Source organism: Cryptomeria japonica, chromosome 3 (genome assembly GCF_030272615.1).
Source record: "Cryptomeria japonica chromosome 3, Sugi_1.0, whole genome shotgun sequence".
NCBI lineage: Eukaryota > Viridiplantae > Streptophyta > Pinopsida > Cupressales > Cupressaceae > Cryptomeria > Cryptomeria japonica.
The window spans coordinates 31,584,813-31,599,343 of NC_081407.1; the positions used below are offsets into that span (position 1 = coordinate 31,584,813).

The 14,531-nt window shown below is 35.6% G+C and overlaps 1 protein-coding gene across 1 annotated transcript; it reads right to left on the reverse strand.

The window, feature by feature from the left end:
* Nucleotides 1-332: 332 nt before the first annotated feature.
* On the reverse strand, nucleotides 333-4,230 carry LOC131066000 (adenosylhomocysteinase). The gene is made up of 4 exons (XM_058000660.2): nucleotides 3,850-4,230; nucleotides 2,141-2,575; nucleotides 917-1,453; nucleotides 333-817 (listed from the first exon to the last, which is right to left on the reverse strand). The coding sequence occupies exons 1-4, from the start codon at nucleotides 4,123-4,125 to the stop codon at nucleotides 608-610; spliced, it is 1,458 nt and encodes a 485-aa protein (XP_057856643.1). The 5' UTR covers nucleotides 4,126-4,230; the 3' UTR covers nucleotides 333-607.
* Nucleotides 4,231-14,531: the final 10,301 nt, after the last annotated feature.

Genomic DNA, 14,531 nt, shown 5'->3' on the forward strand with positions numbered 1-14,531 from the left:
GATCTTAAGACCAAATTAAATTATTTCAGGATGTTTATAGTCCTATTATTGCATGTCATTTAGACGGTGAGGAGATAATTTACCTGCCATTATTATGATGGTTATTGCTCTCAGTTTCCCTTCTCTTTTCACTTTCTCTGATTTATAAATCTATGTTGATGATCATTACATATGCCTGACTACCATACTTAAACGGCGTCACAAAAAGGACAATAAAGTCAAATTCATCGAAATCATCATAACAAAACATATTTTCCAAAATCATGTTCATAGTTCAGTGAATTCATAGTTCAGTGACTAAGCGTATAGCTTGGGCGCGTAACTCAACTTAATACGAAAATAGCTTTTACATAATAAAATTGCTCAGCATAAAATCCAGATACAAATAGAATGTGAAACCAACGAACATTTTCTTTTCATTTTCTTCAAATCCTTGGTTTAGCCCATGGATTCTTATTCCGCTTCAGCTCACAATTCAACATCATTCAAATTAAGTAATCTATCACTTATTACGGAAAATAATGAAGATGCCAAAACTGTTTTGTGCTCGAATTGCTATAATCAAAACAGCTCTTCACAAACAAGTCATGAGAAAATCATGATTAGCTCAGTATCGGTAGTGAACAGGCTTGTAAGGACCCTCCACGGGAACATTAATGTATGCAGCCTGGTCTGGAGAAAGCTTTGTAAGTCTGGCACCCAACTTGGGCAAATGTAGAGCAGCTACCTTCTCATCCAGATGCTTGGGCAGCACATATACCTTCTTCTCATACTTGCCTGTTTTTCTCTCATTCCAAAGCTCCAGCTGTGCAATAACCTGTAGCAGAGAATGCAAGCATTCACAATAATGCAATACTTTTAACTGCACACACAAAAACATACAAGGCAGGAATTCTAGCACCGTTTAATAACATACCTGGTTTGTGAATGAGCAAGACATGACAAAACTTGGGTGGCCAGTAGCACAACCCAAGTTCATGAGACGCCCCTCGGCAAGGACAATGATACCACTGTTTGTTTCAGGGAACACCCATCGGTCTGTCTGAGGCTTGATTGTTATCTTCTTAACACCAGGGTAGGTTTCAAGACCATGCATGTCAATCTCATTGTCAAAATGACCAATGTTGCAAACAATAGCATTGTTCTTCATCTTCCTCATGTCATCCACCATAATAATATCCTTATTTCCTGTTGTTGTAACAAAGATATCTGCAGTGCTCACTACATCTTCTAGAGTAAGAACAGGGATACCTTCCATAAGGGCTTGCAGAGCACAAATTGGGTCAATCTCTGTCACAATGACTCTAGCTCCAGCAGCCTTCATGGCAGCAGCACAACCCTTACCAACATCTCCATATCCACACACAACAGCAACCTTGCCAGCAATCATCACATCAGTGGCTCTCATCAAACCATCTGGAAGTGAGTGCCTGCAACCATACAAGTTATCGAACTGCAAAACAAAACATAGAACAATCAGATTCAAGCCAACCAACAACATAAACAAAAAATAATGCAATGAAAACAATCAATCATATCTTGCCACCAAAACCATCAGATCCAACCATGTCTATATTGCTAATCCAATATACTAGCATGGAAGAAATTTCAAGCCATACATCTTGTACGCAGCAACAAGATGCCATAAAACCACACATAAGACAATTCATCAAAGTCTTGATGAGCCCCTAAATGCAATTATAAGCTGTCTTCATAACACATACACTCACACGAATCTAACATAATATTAAAAGTAAAAAAACTAAAACAGAATATCTGCCAAAATGTTTTTAGACACACTTCATGGTTGTCAGAAGCATTTGCAGACACCTAATCAAGTTCACTGGCACCCAATCAGCAGTATGTGGAACTTAACAAGAACAATAAACACAATAAACTGCCCAGTCACACTATCTTATCAAGTTTAAATATAAACCCCCACATTCTTAACATGTAGTAAATTGTCTAACCAACATCCATGGAGAAACAAAACCCCAATATCACTTTTTTATAACCCTAGTCATCAATGAAATCTCATGCTGATCTAATATAGGACCAAACCTTTAAAATTTACAAAACAAAGCTTAGATACTTCAAAAGCCCAACCTAAACACAAAAGCTCATAGAATCAGACCTATACCTTGCTCTTCGTAACAGAGTCATTAACATTAATAGCAGGGAACAGGAGAGATCCATTAGCCTGCATCTGATAGAGTCTGTGCACCCCTGTAGTAGTCTCCTCAGATACACCAACCAACCTGTCCTTCATTTTGTGATACTTCAAGGGGTCCTCCTTGAGACTATCCTTGATCAATCCCAAAACAATCTGAAACTCGGGATTGGTAGTTGAAGAAGGATCAGGAATCTTGCCAGTCTTCGCAAACTCTTCCTCAGCCTTGACCCCCTCGTGAATTAGTAGGGTGGCATCCCCCCCGTCATCAACAATCAGATCTGGGCCACCACCAGGACCCCAGTCCAGAGCCCTCTCTGTACACCACCAGTATTCCTGGAGTGTCTCCCCCTTCCAGGCAAACACAGCTGCACTGTCGCGGGCAATGGCTGCTGCAGCATGGTCCTGTGAAATGAATTTACAGATCAGATCACAATAACAGAAAATCATCAAAATAATTGAACAAAATCATCCAACAGTAGTTCGAGAACATCACCAGCGCACTTGTTGGAATTAATTTTAATGATAAATATTGTAAGCTTTGAAAGCCTTATTAAATTAAAAATAAATTGCTCCTTGAGTAAAAGCAGATCTAAAATATCACGAAGAGCAAACTGCAAAAATAAAATGAAACAATTGTCCATTGGCCTAATTTCAGTGCTCAAAAAAATTATTGAAAATTTTAGGTAAAAATGAAATTCTGAAAGCTTGGTGTTCGTTAGCCTAGCTTCAGTAATAATGGAATTATATAAGTGTGGGCAAATGAAGTTTCATACAAATAGGCAGGGTGCCATATGGAGAGCTACCGCTCCTAGTTTCAGGAGTACCACAAAAGTTACTTAAACAGAAGAATTCGGAAAATGGCTGAAACTTTCGAGCAACCTACTTATGATATTTTGCAAAAGAATAATCACATTGAAACAACCTTTAACTTGTAACTCTGCATCGTATTTTCCTAAATATTTAACCTAGAAAATGTTTAGGAATATAACATATAACCTAAAGATGTCCCCGTCTGTAGTATTTATCATCTAAGGTGGACGTCGTCAAATGCAAAACCAGCTGAAAATGGCATGAGAGATTCTACGGTGAAGCTCACCATACGCGCATCTAGAGTAAAATGAAATAAGAGATACCCATGTAAAGCGGTTCCTTCAAAAGCCAAGTTGTTCAAATACAAACCCGAACTGAAAATGTCATAAGACGTATTCATCTATAACCGCATGATCTAGGTGAAGGCAACCAAAGGCAAAACCTGGAGGCAGAAACGGTGAAATGACCTAAAAGATGCCTATATATGGCGGCATCATCTAGGGCTACATAGCTTGGCGTGAAAATGGCACAGATATATCCATCTTTACCGGCATAACCTAAGGTTAAATATCACCAGATGCAAAAACAAAGCGAAAATGGCATAACAGGCACACCGCTTTGTGTTATTGTCTAGGGTGAAAGTGGTCATATGCAAATAAAAACCAGTAATGAAAGTAAGTGTAAGGTATAACAATGGCATAAGTTCAGTCCCAACTTACAGAGTAGGTCAGTTAGTTGAACAACTAGGGATAATGAAATAGAGATGGGCAAAGCTGTGGCAAATGGAAGGTAGGTGGAGTAGATGCATTATCAAATCTGTAATGAGAAAATAAAAACACCAACCAAAAAAATGTGTGAGGAAGTACCTGAGTAGAGAAGATATTGCAGGAGCACCATCTGACCTCGGCTCCGAGGGCAGTGAGGGTCTCGATAAGAACCGCCGTCTGGATGGTCATATGAAGGGAGCCAGTAATTCTAGCTCCCTTGAATGGCTGAGAAGGACCAAACTCAACCCTGCAAGCCATGAGGCCAGGCATTTCAACTTCGGCCAGATCCAGCTCCATTCGACCAAAGTCAGCCTGTGACAAGTCTTTCACCTTGTACTCTATCCCCGTCACCGTCTTCTCCACAAGAAGCGCCATGACTGAGAAGAAGAAACAAAGAACTTCCCTACAGAATGCACAGTGTCACGATTTGAACACAGTGCCTCTAGTTGGTGAAGAGCGAAAGAGGAGAGTGCGAGAGATATACAAAGCTGGAGTGTATATATAGGGCATGTGAATGCCCATTTGGCGGGGGAGTGGGTGGGATCAAAGTGGTATTTGGGGTGAAATCGAAGCCGTAAGACACGATATACATCGGACGGTTCAGGGTACATTTAATCGTGGGGTCTCTTTTCCCTGGGCCCGAACGACCTTTACTGGTAAAGAGTGAATTGTAAATTTGTCACACATGATTTAGGAAGTTGCAATCATAACAAACTCGAGGGGAGAATACCCTTTCCCTAGGATTAACCTAGCATACTACATAGCTAATAAACTAGCACTTGCATAACCTTTTCATAAGATTATTTTAGGTATGGATTAATTTATGTGTTTTTAAATTGGTTTAATCGTCAAGAACTTTTATGCTTGTAAAAGAGGTCATAAGTTCAAATTCTAAAGGAGATACACTAGCCTCATATTTGAAGCATAGTTAGGTGTCTCTTATTTGAAGCATAGTTAGATCCCTGTGCACACTAGGAATATGGGGAGTGCGTTTAAACCATCTATAGACCTAAGAGTATGAAGAGTGGGTCTAAACCATCTATAGATCTAAAACTAGATCATAATTCTAAAAAATGAAATTAAAAGATGCAACAATAAGAAAGTAGAGGTAAACTTTAACGGTGTACACATCTTAAAATGACTAATGACTAATGGATTTTCGTCTTGTTTCTCATTAATTCTTCTACATAAATAAATTTAATTTTCTTTCTAAAATGCAAATTAGTCATTACAATATGGGGAGTGGGTCTAAACCATTTCTAGACCTAAAACTAGATTATCGTTCTAAAAAATAAATTTAAGGGGTACAATGATAAGAAAGTAGAGGTAAACTTTAAATGTGCACGCATCTAAAAATGACTAAAGACTAATGCATTTTCATCTTGTCATCACCTTCTCATTAATTCTTCTACATAAACAAATTTAATTTTCTTTCTAAAATGCATATTGGTCATTACAATATGAATCTCACTCATAGGTCATCATTATAGGGGTTTGATTTCACATAAATAATAATATATATATATATATATATATATATATATATATATATATATATATATATATATATATATATATATATATATATATATATATTATAACCACAATCACGCTCCTCATCTCAAATTCGAATTTTGACATTGTATAGATCTCACTCTCCACAAAATTTAACATTTCCTCGCAAATTAAATAAATTCAAATAATTTATTCAATTCTCCACCTCAAATAAATAAATTTAATACTTTATTTATTTTCTCTATGCATTTACACTTCAACGTATCCATCTTATCAACCCATGTGCTTCACAGGTCATACCCACCTTGAATAGATAAAATTAATATTTTATTTATTCTTTCTATGCACTTACACTTCATCTTATCCATCTACCTTGTCAAATCATGTGCATTTTAGATACCTCCATAAAATCTAACATTTCCCTCTCAAAATAACTAACAATTGCACCTTGGTGTGCAATAGGTACGCCGAATATGTGTGGAATGTCAATCTTTCAGATTGACAAAATTTTAGTCTATTTTTGCATACATCTACGTAGTACATGAGGTCAATTTCTAGGTCAATTATTAAAATATTTAAAATAGGAAGATAATTTGGATCCATTACCAATAGGATGATGCTAGGGAGAGATAGGGGTAGAAAGGAGAGATGGGGAGGGAAGAGTGAGAGAAAGAGCCAAGGAGATATCGATAGAGAGGAAGATAGAGGAAAACAGACATAGAGATAGGGAGATAGAGGTGGAGAAAGATGTGAATAGAAATAGATATGGACGAGTAAGACAAAGATCTAGAAAGAAATATAGATAGAGATATAGAGTAGGAGAGAGGGAGGGAGAGAAGTGAATAAGAGAGAGAGGGGGGGGAGAGATAGTTCAATAGATAGAGAGGGACATAGGGAATTTATATCAATAGGGGGAGATATACAGAGATGGGGAGTGGTAGGGAGAGACATCTGAGGAGAAAGAGGTAGAGATATATAGATAGAGAAAGTGGGGGGGAGACAGAAAGAGGAAGTATGTGTGTATGAGTGAGAGAGATATGGATAGAGGGATAAAGATGGAGATAGATGTGTCAAATAGGGAGGGAGGGAGGAAAGGAAATAGAGAGGAAAGAGAAGTGGAGAGATATAGGAAGAGGGAGTGATAGGGAGAGCGGGAGAGATAGGGATAAAAGTGATGAGAGATAGAGAGATATAACTCAGGAAAGATAAAGTGGTGTGAAATAGGGTTAAATAAATAGATGGAGATAGGGAAGGAGAGAAAGAGTGAGAAGGACAAATAAAGATAAAATTAGGAAAACAATAGTAGAAGGGATATGGAGAGATAAAAAGATAAAGATATAGGAAGTAATATATAGAGATAGGTAGAGAGGGGGATAAAGTGTTAGAGATAATGTAAGTGATATAGACAAGTAATAAAGCGAGGGGGAGAGAGATAGATAGCGAGAAGGGGGAGAGAGATAGATAGCGAGAAGAGGGAGACATAGATAGGGAGGGAAAATAATGGAATGTATGCATGAGTGAGAGAGACATGGAGATAAAGATAGAGAGGAATAGAGGAAACAATACGAAGATAGGGACGGGAGAGATAGATAGGATAAATAGAGGGAGAGATAGAGAGATAGATATAGTGAGAAAGATAGAGGGGAAAAGAGAAATGCAAGCAGAGGTAAGGAGGTGGAGGAAGATAAATATAGAGATGGAGAAGATCGTTCACATCTTTCATATACATATTGCTTAATGACTTTGGTGGTTGGGTAAAAGTACAAATATGTGTCCCACTTTTATAAAGGAAAAGGCTAACATACACTAAAATTGTTCAACTTGAACAGCACAAAAGTGGCATTTCTATTTCATATTTGAAGATGACGTAAACTGATGAAATGTGTAAAACCAGATGAAGCTTGTGCCTATTATTTATTTATTTTAAATGAACACGATTTGATATGTTTTTTTAATTTTTAAAGTCCATTTTTTAATTGTTGAAAAATACTGCAAATCAGAGGTTTCACTTCCCACCAAAAAGCTATATGTAAATAATCTTGTTTTTCTCTTATTTTGAAATATGTTTTAGACGACATGCATAGCCAATGCAATATATATATATATATATATATATATATATATATATTGTTTTCGCTGTATATTTTCACCATTACAACAATTCAAAGTCAAACTTACCCGAAATCGACAGTTTTCGTCTCCCACCATATTTCTCCTATCAAATCTATACCAATCCCAAAACAAATTATATGTTCTTGAAGATGACTCTTTCCTCTAGTTTTATATATAATTTTTAAAAAAAATTGATGTGATTTACTATTTTTTTTGTTTTTTTCCGAATTAGAGTCTTCTCGAATGTTAATATACCTACTCACAGTATTTTGTAATTTTAATGTATTAATTCTAATCGAAATACTATAAAAATTATATGACAATATTCCTAATTCCAAGCTCTACAAAAGGGTATTTTTAGTTTTCTCAGATTGTTTATTTTTTACCAAGAAATTCATTGCAGAAGTTGAAAGTTATGAAAAAAGTATTTTTTGATGAGTAGGTAGCCACTTGGCATGCCACAGAGGAGGACTCGGCCAAGTAGGACTCGAATCTTGCTCGACCAAGCCCCCCAAGGGGTGAGACGCCTCGTGAGCGGTCACGTGGATGAGTGACCGCTCACCTTAGCCTCATATTTATTTGAGGTCATTTTTTAATTTTTTAAATACAAAAACAAACAAAAAATAATATATATTAATTGTTTTAAATCAAGTTTTATTGAAGTTGAAGGAGTACAAAAGAGAATTTTTTTCGAAGGAGGTGATTTTTTTCTTTCTTAAGGAGTATTGAAGCAATTTTTGGAGAGCAAATTTTAGTAATTTATGTAATGGGGAATAAAAGGAATAGAGCAAAAAAGTATGATTGTATAAGGGATGACACAATGAAAGGCCATACAAAATGTAATCAAGAGCAACCTATTTATGTCGAAGAAGATGCAACTCAAGTACAGGAAGAAATTGGTAGTAGTCAAGGGACAAATATTTCTTCTATCATGAGAAATTTGATGGAGATGAATGAGGATTCTCTTTTCAATCAAATTTCATTTGAACACGTGGTACTTGAAAGCACAATTAAATTGCATTGCAAAAACATGTGGGAGGAATATTTTGAAAAGAAATATGTGGGGTATGCTGAGGATCAGGATGCACACTCTCCCTATCCTCAGGAGTATTGTCAGGAGTTGCAAACCTATGTGGGGTCTATTGAGGATCGGGATGCACACTCTACTTGGAAGAATGGTGATCAGAACCACTAAAAGCCATGATGTTAAATGTATGAATATATATATATATGAATCTACATGCGTGCATACATTAAATAAAATTAAAAAACAAGAACTCATATACATATGTTACAAATAAGATTAATCATTGTACAAGTATTCTTTAAAAATATATTCTAAACATTTAAATGAATCAAATGTTGTTAAATAAACATTGAAAATATTACATTTGTACATGTAAACATTCTAAAAATTGAAAAAAATTACAATTTTCATATACACATGTTTATTTAACATTCTAAACTTGAGATGAATCATGTGTTATATAAACAATGAAAAAATTGCATTCATACATGTAAACATTCTAAACAAATCTATCCCGAGTGATCAAACGAGTTAGGGGTCATAACTTGGTCTTAAGGGGTCATAGTGGTCTTAAGCCCGGTCATAGGGGTCATAGCACGGTCTGAAGGGGTCAAAGAGGTCTCAGTGGTCTTAAGGAGTCATAACTTGGTCTTAAAGGGTTCAACGAGGTCTTAGTGGTCTTAAGGGGTCATAGTGGTCTTAAGGAGTCTTATGATATAATGGGGCCTATTATGTGATAATATGTGCTATTACACATAATGGGCCCTATTACGACACAATGGGGCCTATTATGTCATACTGCAACCTATTACGACATAATAGGGCCTATTATGTCGTAATAGGACCTATTATGTGATAATAGGTCCTATTATGTCGTAATACAACCTATTATGTGACAATATGTCCTATTATGTCATAATAGGACCTATTATCACATAATACGTCGTATTAGGGGTCTTACTTGGGGTCAAAGAGGTCCTTGTGGTCTTAAGCCCGGTCATAGGGGTCTTAATCTGGGTCATAGTGGTCTTGAGGGTTCAAAGACATCTTAGTAGTCTTAAGGGGTCAAACCTGGGTATTAATATCATAATAGGTCCCATTATGACATAATGGCGCTTATTATGTGATACTAGGACCTATTATGTGATAATATGTACTATTATGACATAATAGGACATATTGTTGTAATATCCTAAAAATGGTCATCTAAACCATGGGCCCATAATCTTGACAACATCACTGAGGTCCTAACCAAAGGCAATTAAAATCAATCTTGAGCTCACAAATAATTTCTTAAATCATCAATGCCACATGGCAAATTAATCACTCTAAATTAATTAAATAAATATTTAATTAATTGATCATTTCAAGTAAATCATTTTTAAACAATTATCCCATTTATTTTATTAAATATCCTAGCATATTTAATTAATAAGTCAATTTCCCATTAAATCATCAAAAAATGAATTATTTGGAAAAAAAGAATTAAAAATTGAAAAAAGAAATCAAATGGAGATAATCTTGAAAATCAAATAAAAAATTGAAAAATCTCAGAAAAGCAATTAAAACAATTAAATCTCAAAATTGAATGAAATAGAGAATAAAACAATTTTTTTCCTGATTTGATCTTAATTTTAATTCAATTTCCTTTAAAACTAAGAAAAGCAGCCAATCACATCAATTCACCTGGATTGTGCTTCCTCTTGGAAAATCTTGACCGCTCATCATCATTTGATCTCAGTCGTTGGTTTCTTTTTGAATTTTCTATAAATTCAGGCTCTCATCTCTTAATTAAGGATCCTGGAGAATATATTGTTATCATGTTGTTTTTTCTCTAGGTTCATTAAGATTTTATATTGAGAATATTTGCATATTTGTTAAATCATTTAGTTTAAATATTCATTCATAGCTTAATCATGTTAGCTTAATATTCATTAATATTGCATATCTTGCATTTATCTAGATTAATCTTGCATCCATTTAGCTCAATTTCATACTCATATAGATTAAATCCTTCGTTTAGGTGTTGTCTAGTCACTAGTATTGCATATAAAAATCTGAGAGCAAGACTGAACTTGCATCTACTAGAAGGCAATAGGTCGCTTTGTGATGGTTTATTATTCATTGTTGATTAATTTACTAACCATGCATCTAATGACTTAATTGAAGTGTTGTGTATTCCGGATACAGATACGATCCACTTTTCACACACACATTTTTGGTGCCCACCGTGGGGCCCAAAATTCAATCTTTTGGCTTCAATTTTTTTTTTTTTTTTTGTAGGTTTGGTTCGTACAAGCCTCTGCAAAAGGTCATACGAGTATTTACCCAACATCGTACGAGTTTTGTCTTTTATTGTTCGGTTCAGTGAGAATACTTGTATGAGTTTCTGCTCTAGATATCCGGTTATGTGTTTTGTCATCTAGGTCTGTGGGAATACTCGTACAGGAAGGTATATATTGTCGTACAAATTTATGTTTTCTCATTTTAGAAACAGTATACTATTAGGGTTTTCGTGAATTGAACTTGGACTTTACTGACACTAACCCTGGTCTATCTTCTGTCTGCCTGAGATTTTCACAGCCTAACTAGTTTTCTGTAGAACGATTGTCAAAGAATTTATCAATCAAACATACTCCTGTCAAATAATCAAAAGCAAAATGACTACTGATGTGTTGGTTTTTCAGGTTGCCTAAAGAGAATCGACCAAACATCGTGTATTCTTTACATTCATTTTTAGGCACTTAAATTGCTATTTGGTTAATGAACAAATCTGGCTTTTGTGTTTTAAGAAAAAACTAAGAGGTAGGAAAGTATGCTCTTGTCTGCACAGGCAATCAGAAATCTAGACCCTTAAAGCTTTTTCTAAGTTTTGAGATTTGTGTACCTTTAGCAGGCCTGTCATAGTGGGCAAAAGTAATCACCCTATGAGTACAGCTAGACCTGAGCATTCCAATTCACTGTAATAAATAGGCCTCTGGTGATTAAAGTCTCAGAGGATGGGATTATTTGAGTTTTCTCTTTGAGATCTCTCATAGTGGGCATTTTGTAGGGCCTCGCGGTCTCAATCACGTTTACGTGACTACAACTTGTTTTGGTACCTTATCAGGCTATAGGCCTCGATCATGCTTGCGTGACTTCAAGGGGTGATTTTGAATAGAATTCCTAACTATGAACTATAAGATAGAGGTTACCTGATTCACCTTTGAAAAGGGGGATAATCTTTGTGCAAGAAAGATAGTAACTCTCCCAAGACACTTGCCATATCATGCCCCCATTAGCGTTTGGAGTCGGCTAATACGGCGTTGAGAATCCATTGCGTGAGACTCAGCAGTCATATTTTGATTAGCTATTGGGTGTCTACCTAAGTATGCAAGAAAAGGTTTTCTTCTCTAAGCCAACTTCTGTAAGGTTAGTGTGTTATGCTTGAAGTCATTATACATCTTGTGTGTTTACTGTGTTTTCATCCTTGAAATTGAAACTGAAATACTAAAACTGGTGAAAACAAATCAAAAACATCAACAACTCAGTGATCAAAACTCTGCCCATGTTAAAAAACTGGTCTTTGTCAGTCGTCAAAACTTTGTCTATTAGAATCTCATCTCCGTCCAGTCCTCTGTCGTATGAGTTTGTTGAATTGTCATCTAGCTACATACATATTGTCGTATGAGTCTTCATTGATCTTATCAGTTTGTCGTCTGGCTCTGTTAAAATTGTCGTATGAGTCTGCAGAATTATCGTCTGGACCTTATCATATTATCGTATGAATAACTATCACACTCAATATATTATCGTCTGAAGGCTATTAAACTGTCGTGCAAGTTTAGGCAGCAACTCGTATGAGAAATTGTCTCTATCTTCTAGGAGTTATTAAATTGTCGTCTAGGTCTGAAAACTCTTTCGTAAGAACTTTTGATTTTGTCAATCCAGAATAGTCACACTTGCCTAAATCAATCTACATCGAGCATAAAATTGGTCATCATAATCCTGAGCATAAACAATCTTGATAGTGTACCCCTGTCGTTGTGTTGCACAATTTTGTCAATCATCTTTCAGCTAGTTCAATCAACTACTTATCAAACTTAAGTCACTTATATCACGTCTTATACAAGATGGATCGTTCCTAAAACTAGACTGGGTATTAGTCACTTATATAAAATCAAACTAAGTTACTTAGATCACGTCTTATACAAGATAGATCTTTCCTCAAACCAGACTAAATCTTAGTTACTTCTCTCAATCACTATGTTAAACGAACAACTAGCTTCAATTTGATCTTGACTTCTGCATCACATCTAGCTCTCGGTCATATCATTCATAAATGCATGTTCAAACCATAAGTTCTCGCAAGAAAGCTGACAAAGGTAAAGGACGTTCCTTTACATCAAAAGATAATCCATTCTTTGTAGAGGACCCCGTCTCTAATAAACCTTCATCGTCAAATTCACCATTTTTTTTATCAACCCCTATCTCCCACCATGTCTGGAGAAAGGCAAGAAAGACAAGCTGCTAAACACGATACTTATGACAATCTCAACACCCATGCTAATGACAGTGATTCATCATCAAGTGATTATGAAGCCTCTGAACCTACAAAACTTGTTATAAATAGATGTCTAAAGGATAAACATTTCTGAAAAATGATGAAGATCATCATGGCTAGAGAAAAGGAAGAGAATTTTCTAGAGCTAGCAAAACAAGGCGCTAAACTTCCTATTGATTATAACATTGAAACCCTTATCACTAAAGAGGAATAGACACCTTTAGCGTTGGTAAATAAACAATTGCAAGCGTTACAAGCTGAAATCACAGAAATGAAAAACAAAGATAAATCATCAAAGCAATATTCTCTAGACACGATATGCCCGTTTCCATTTGACAAAAATATTTACATGCCTCCATTTCCTTTAAGAGTGGAGATTCCTAAGTTTGACAAATATGATGGAAATGCAGATCCTCAAGACCATGTCAGAGAATTTTTTTCTTTATGTATGGAGTTCATGCACGAACAAACATATCTCATTCGCCTTTTCCCGAGGAGTTTAGAAGGACAAGCTATGGAATGGTTTTCGAGCCTACCTATGGGAATTAAAACTTTTGAGGAATTAATCAAATTGTTTCTACAACAATACTCCTATAAAATTCATCATCCAGTCACTATGATCGAGCTTTGCAATACCAAACAGAAAACAGGAGAGTCTTTTCTCACTTTTCTTCAACGTTGGAGAAAGATGTTCTCTAGATATTCACGGCCTATTCTAGATTCTAAGAAGATGGATATCTCTGTCAATAAACTAATCCTTGAATTGAAATACAGTATCCAAATGCAAGGGTACCCTTCATTCAACAAAATGGTAGATAGTGCCCTCGGAATGGAAGATGTGCTTATAAAGAAAGGAGATATATCACTTTGGAAATAAACACAACAAATTTCTAGTTCCAAAGAAAAGAACAAATACTGGAAATACGACAAAGATAACAATAGAAACGTTGTTAATGATGGAGTGGTAGACACTATTAAAGCAAAATTAAAACCCACGATATTTAATCTGGCTAGCGGCACACAAGCACTCAAAGTAGCAGAAAATCCTCCAAAAAAATCAAAAGAGTGGTTTAAAGAGAAACCTTGGCTTTCAAAGCCTAAACACAATTTCACTCCTCTGGAAGAATCATATGAATAAGCTTTTAAGACTTTATTGGCAAATGATTTGATAACATTGCCAGACAACTCTAGACCATATGATCCAGAAGTTAAACCCAAATGGTGGAGGGAAAACGAATACTATGAATATCATCGAAACAAGGGTCATACAACAAATAATTGCATGAAGCTCAACCATGAGATTCAAAACCTCATTAATGTTGGCAAAAATTTTGTTGGAAATCACACGACTATTGCCGATCACAAAGATTTTAAAGATCCCTTACCTGCTTATGAACAAGATGATTCCTCAAAATCCAAGGGAGGTGCCAAAGTCAATTACACCTACACTAACAATGACAATGTGATCAACATGATTGAATCTTCCCAGACTGAGTATTGAAATGTGATCATAATCAAAGATAAATAAAATAAAGCACAAACTACAAATGTTGTGACCCACACTCAAAAGAAGGTTGCTCTCCA